This window comes from Malaclemys terrapin, chromosome 4, assembly GCF_027887155.1.
Source record: "Malaclemys terrapin pileata isolate rMalTer1 chromosome 4, rMalTer1.hap1, whole genome shotgun sequence".
Taxonomy (NCBI): Eukaryota; Metazoa; Chordata; order Testudines; family Emydidae; genus Malaclemys; species Malaclemys terrapin.
This window is the reverse complement of record NC_071508.1, coordinates 15247203-15253202: the sequence shown is the minus strand read 5'-3', so window position 1 is coordinate 15253202 and position 6000 is coordinate 15247203. Positions and strand designations below refer to the sequence as shown.

Genomic DNA, 6000 nt, shown 5'->3' with positions numbered 1-6000 from the left:
CGTTTAAACATGACTTAGCTTGAGCCGCATGGATAGGGATTTCCTTCTGAGAACCGCGCAGGCCAGCCACCGGGAGAAGCACAAGGGCTGTTTTAGAACATGGTGACAGCACAGCTGGTAGGAGAAAACGAACCCCCCTTCTCTGTTCTGATCAGGGAAGCGCTCCCTGCTAGCAGCCGGCTTGTCCCATGGCTCTGCCCCGTGCGGTGTGGCCAGGGGATTAGCATGGGCAGTTATGCCTGGCTGCCCAGGGAGAGCCTGGCTTTGTTCTCAGCGACAAAGCCTGTCCCCGGAGCGCTTGCCCCGTCACAAATAACGTTGACAACTACTGGGCTCTTTCAAAAGGCAGGAAGCACGGAAGGGTCTTAGGCGGTTTACAGCTGCGATTGGCTCTGGCTAAGCCAGGCAGCTTCCTCCCCCCACCCCCCCCGCCCTGCAGCTACACCCTGGCTTGTTCTGCACAGGATGGGGAGGGATGTTCACTGGTAAATCCCAGTTTCCTCCAAGGCGAATGACTTTATTAAGGAATGTAGACAATAAGCCAGCGAGGCTGGGGGCTGCAGCAGCGTGAAGGCTGCCCTAGTGCAGGGCCTTCAATGTCAGTCTGTACGCTTGCTAGAGACAATAAGAATTTCCCAGGCTGGCTCCCCCTCCCTTTAGTCCATGCCCCAGCTTTGCAGCTCCCCAGTTTGATCCCTCTGTAGCAGGGAGGAACCTACAGAATCTCTGACTGCAGAGAGCCTTTGCTCAGCGAATACAGGTTTTAATTGTGCTGCTGCTATGAGCAAGAATCGCAACCCATCCATCAAAGAGCATTTGGCCACAAACCACAGATACAAATTTAAACAAAACCAAGGAAAAGGAAGAGACCACTGTTGCATTCTGGCTTCTCTGTGGGACGCGTGTACGTAGAGGTGGGTCCAAAGCCGTCCCCTAAACTCTCGGAGTGTTGGAAATCCAAAGTTAGCTCGGGGTCAAGGTTTTGCAAATGGTCTTTTATCTGTGAAGTGAACCAACGTGAAATCCTGGATCTGAACACCCCGGAGCATCATGGGCATTAAAATCCCGACCTGGAACCAGATCTGAATGTTGCAGCTCGGCCCCATCTCTGTGTCAGAACGAGTGAAGGCAGATCTGCCTGTTCTATGCTAAATGCAGAATCATCCATTTGCTTCAAACAGTCCTCAAACTAGCCCTCCATGCCTCCATCTGTCAGAGCACGCCCAGGAGTGCTGGCAACGCTTGGCTTCAGCTCCGGGCACAAGCAATGGGCAAAATCTACAAGTTAATGGGCAATGAAGTTGCTGTCAATCCAGACATGGACTGGCTCCTCTCTGGCTGACGGCGCTCACCATCCATTCTAGCTTATATGATTAGGAAGTTCCTCTGTAGCTCGCCAAGGGGTTCTGCGCCGGGAGGGATGTCTTGCACCCTGGGTGCTTGGCAAGCATAATGTCACAACAGAACAGGAAGGCTGGTTCCACCCAAACAATGGAGTCAGTGGGGTTTCTTTAACCAGCGTGTCTGGCTACATGGGGTTTTCATGTGAGCGCTGCAGCTCTGAGCCACGGTTAGAGAAGCATAGTAGAGTATGAGGACGTAGCCCCGGCATACCCTGATCTAAAGGGTCCTTTCCCAATGGCGGGGTACACGATGTTCTGACTTCATGGGGCGCTCTTCTCAGCCAAGCTCCTTCTTGGACCTTTGCAGGTGGTCAGAGTGGATCCCCCCCAACCAAAGTGCTCCTCCTAGGCTGGTCAATCTCCCGCACTGCGGTACAAGGCTGGTGCGTTCTTCAGCAATTCGGGGCTGGCATAGGACCGAGGGGTCCTGGATGGAGGTGGAGATGAAGGGGTGATGCCCCTGGGTACCGAGACTGGCTAATAGACGACCAGGAGCCCCTGCTGGCCAACAGCTTCAGAGTAGCGTTCGCTTCAGAGGTGTGCGCACGAGGGTGGGGTGCTGCCTACCTTCCCCGGGACGTCCTGTGAAGGCAGCTAGAGGTGCAGCAGGAGAGAGCAGGGTGCAAACTACGCAAGGCTGATCCTGACAGCATCACTGCCACTGCCACTTTCCCAGGATCTCAGAGCTGGACTTGCCAGGGGGTGGGAATTGGAAAGGGGGTGGCTAGGAGTCAGAGACGCACAGTGCCTCCACTGCATCACTCAAGCCCTGGTTCACTCCGCCAACGGCCAGCAGGCAGTTCTTCACCACGATGCTGGAGCAGGTGCAGCGGGGGGTTGGCATGGGTGGCAGGCTCTCCCATTTGTTCTTCCCTGGGTGGAAGGCTTCAGCTGACTCTAGGACCGTTGGCTGGTTCCCTGAAAGAGCCAAAGTGGGATGGCGGGGAGGGGGAGGAGGCAGGGAGGGGAGGAAGAGCAAATGTGTTGTGGAGACAGGATAAGTATATAAAAATAATGGGGGAAAAATCAGATTTGAGCAGAAAAGAAATTTGGGGCAATGATCCAAAAGCAGAAATGGCCTCATTCTGTCATCTCTTCCCCCCACCTCCCATGAGGATGCTACATAGAACAAAGACTTCTCTGGGTGGTCATGCAGAACCCAAGGTGATACCTGCCAGCTCCCGCTTCCAGTCTTGCTCACTCTGTTCTTTGTGTTAATCATACAAATAAAAACAACAGGAGTACTTGTGGCACCTTAGAGACTAACAAATTTATTAGAGCATAAGCTTTCGTGGACTACAGCCCACTTCATCCAAAGAAGTCCACAAAAGCTTATGCTCTAATAAATTTGTTAGTCTCTAAGGTGCCACAAGTACTCCTGTTCTTTTTGCGGGTACAGACTAACACAGCTGCTACTTTGAAACAAATAAAAATAACACCTAGCTCTTATGTAGCACTTTTCAGCCATGTATCTCAAAGCAGCACTTTACAAGGGAGGCCAGTATCCTTAGCCCCACTGCGGGAAACTGAGGTACAGGAAGGGCAGCAACAAGAACTTGCATTGAATAATTTCTTTCTTTTCAAGTATTGCAGGACACAGAAACCAGAGCCTGCTGCCGCTTATAGTGACTGGTCTGCCCCCTGCTGTCCAAAACGGGTGACGACCTCTAGTCTCTGCAGCTGCACCAGGCGGCACCCTTACCCTACAAGAGCAATTGTGTCACACTAGCTCCTCAGGACCCACGATGCCCTTCCAGCCCTGGTCTGGCCCGGGATGGAGTTGTTGTTTTGTACTCGTTAAGGCTGCAGTCAGCAGCTAGAAGGTGCCATGCACTGAACCCCCTGCACCATCCCTCACAACTACCCAGGAAGAAACAGCTACCATGAAGGATGGCTCCCAAACACCCAGCAGCGACAATATGAATTTGTGGGGCAGGGCATGATCTCTTGCACAGGCATCTCCGAACGGGAGTGGAAGCTCGCAGGTAACGCGTTACCCAGAACTCGAGGGAGGGCTGGAAAAGAGATTTGTACCTCACAAGCATCGCATGAGACAGAAGAAGATTTCAGCCTTGATTTTCATAAGTGACTAGTGATTTCGGATGGCTCCACTTTTGGGTGCCCAACTTAAGATACCCAAAAGAGGCTTCATTTTCAGAAGGCAGGTACTCAACAGAAAAAAATCAGGCCCCTTCCAGGGTCCTGTGCTGGGCAGCCAAAAATGCAGCCACCCAAAATCAATAGGGACCTGTGAAAGTCTTGCCCAATTCAGGTGAGATTTCCCAAAGTGCCTGAATGACACAGGAGACTAATGGGGAGATTTTCATAGCTTCGCGTGGCAGTTAGACACCTAACTCCCGTTGAAAGTCAACCTGCCTTTGAAAATCTCCCTAAGGCTCACTGAAAGTTAATGGGATTTGGGCTCTGAAGTGCTTAAGTTACTTTTGAAAATGGGGCTTAGGCTCCTAAGTCACTTCAGTGCTTTTGGAAAGGTTACCCTTCCCCTCCAGTTGTTCCTCACCTAGCCCCCCGGCCACGATGACCCTTCCTTTCAAGTAGCCAGCGACAAAGTCCGCTCGCCTTTTCTTTAGGAAGGAGGAGCGTTCCATCTTCATCCAGCCACCTGAGGAGAGAAAGGACAGACAGACGAACCGTGCTAAACTCGGCAGTTCACCACATTCCTGGTGAAACTCAGTGGTTTGTCGGGGAGTTTTGCTCAGAATCTTTGGTTCTGTTTGAACCCCAGACACAGAGTCAAAAGTCACTGGGAGGGGTACTAACTTCACACGGGGTGAAGTTAAAGATGGACCTGAGCCAAAATCCCAGCCAGGCACTGGGTATTTGAAATCTGAGCTCAGAAGAGGATACTGATTTTGCAAAAGGCCCTTGTCCTACCTTTACAACAGGCAGAACTGAACCTTGGATCCAAACTGTGGGCTGCTGGAAAATCTGGATTCAGATTTTACAGCCTGTGCCCATCTCCAGAAAGTTGGCATGAACATCCCCTCCCTCGCCAAGCAAAACTCTTGCATTTCACACTAGCCCAGACACACCGGCAAGCCAGGGGAAACCAAGGCCCTGCTTGGGGTTTCCTTACTGAAGGGAGAACAGCTGAGATTCAATGTGCTCCATGCAGATCGTACCTGTGTACAAACAGGTGCAGCACAACTGAACCAAACCCTGCTGGCCTCTCCACCTCCATAAAGCCTGTTTGCCTGGCATTGCCCTGGCTTGTATAAGCCTATGTCACAGCTGGCCAGGGTCTCTCAGGGCAGTGTCCAGGAGAGAGTTTGGTATTAGAGCCAGCTGCCTGGACAATGGGTTTGCCACCCGCAGGCTACGTGGCTAGTTTGTTTTTTTACTATTGATGGCATTCCTTCTGCAGAGCTGGGTGCAAGCAATCCGCAGTCAATCCTGCAGGAGGCAGCGTGCCTCAACCCTCAACAAAGCCAATGGGAGCTGCAGATCCCTCTGAGCCCACCTATGTATAGCTCTAGCTGTGTGTCTTTAAGCCTTTGTTGACTTAAAAGCTATTGCCCTTCATATCACACACGCGCCTCACCTGCAAGCATTGGACCTCACGGACACCCACCTTGCTCAATGTCAAACACATCCACAGTCTTCATGAACTTGGGCTGCCGGTACAGCCTGCCCTGCCGCAGCCCCCCGAGACTGAAGAGGTTGTTCTCCGTGGGCACGAAGCTGGAGAAGGCCCTTTTGCTGGGGATGCTGGGGAACTTGGTCCATGACCTGGTCTCTGTGTCAAAGACCTCGAAGGCATTGATGGCGTATTTGGACTGCCTCCCACCTGGGACAGACATGGGGACAGAAGCATCCCAGGGCAGTGTGTCAGTTAGCTGCCTCCAGGCTCTGGGAGAAGCACAGACTAACTGGGAGTAACTTACCTGGCAGTTGAAATGAGTGTGGCAGGTTTCAGACAATACAGAACCATACGACGGAAAAGACGGTTACTCACCGTTGTAACTGTTGTTCTTCGAGATGTGTTGCTCATATCCATTCCAATTAGGTGTGCGCGCGCCGCGTGCACGATCGTCGGAGAATTTTCTACCCTAGCAACGCCCGGCGGGTCGGCTGTGGAGCCCCCTAGAGTGGCGCCTTCATGGCGCTGGATATATACCCCAGCCGACCCGGCGCCCCCTCAGTTCCCTCTTGCCGGCTACTCCAACAGTGGGGAAGGGGGGCGGGTTTGGAATGGATATGAGCAACACATCTCGAAGAACAACAGTTACAACGGTGAGTAACCGTCTTTTCTTCTTCGAGTGCTTGCTCATATCGATTCCAATTAGGTGACTCCCAAGCCTTACCTAGGTGGAGGGGTCGGAGTGAGACATTGCTGTGTGCAAAACCGCTGATCCGAATGCAGCATCGTCCCTGGACTGCTGTACCAGTGCGTAGTGAGCTGCAAATGTGTGGACTGATGATCAAACTGCAGCTCTACAAATGTCCTGGATCGGGACTTGAGCTAGGAAGGCAGTCGAGGAAGCTTGGGCCCTCGTTGAGTGAGCGGTGAGGTGCGGTGTTGAGACACCGGCCAGGTCATAGCAAGTCCGGATGCAAGACGTGATCCAGGAGGATA

The 6000-nt window shown here is 52.5% G+C and overlaps 1 protein-coding gene across 11 annotated transcripts in view; it reads right to left on the bottom strand.

The window, feature by feature from the left end:
• Positions 1 to 597: 597 nt before the first annotated feature.
• KLHDC8A (kelch domain containing 8A) overlaps positions 598 to 6000 on the bottom strand; it is a 51527-nt gene continuing 46124 nt past the window's right edge. For all 11 annotated transcript variants that reach the window (XM_054028473.1, XM_054028477.1, XM_054028479.1 and 8 more), the window contains 3 exons: positions 4996 to 5211; positions 3925 to 4026; positions 598 to 2321 (listed from right to left, as the gene is read on the bottom strand). In XM_054028473.1, coding sequence (XP_053884448.1) covers positions 2128 to 2321; positions 3925 to 4026; positions 4996 to 5211 — 512 coding nt within the window. In that variant the 3' untranslated portion in view covers positions 598 to 2127. The remainder of the gene's footprint in view (positions 2322 to 3924; positions 4027 to 4995; positions 5212 to 6000) is intronic.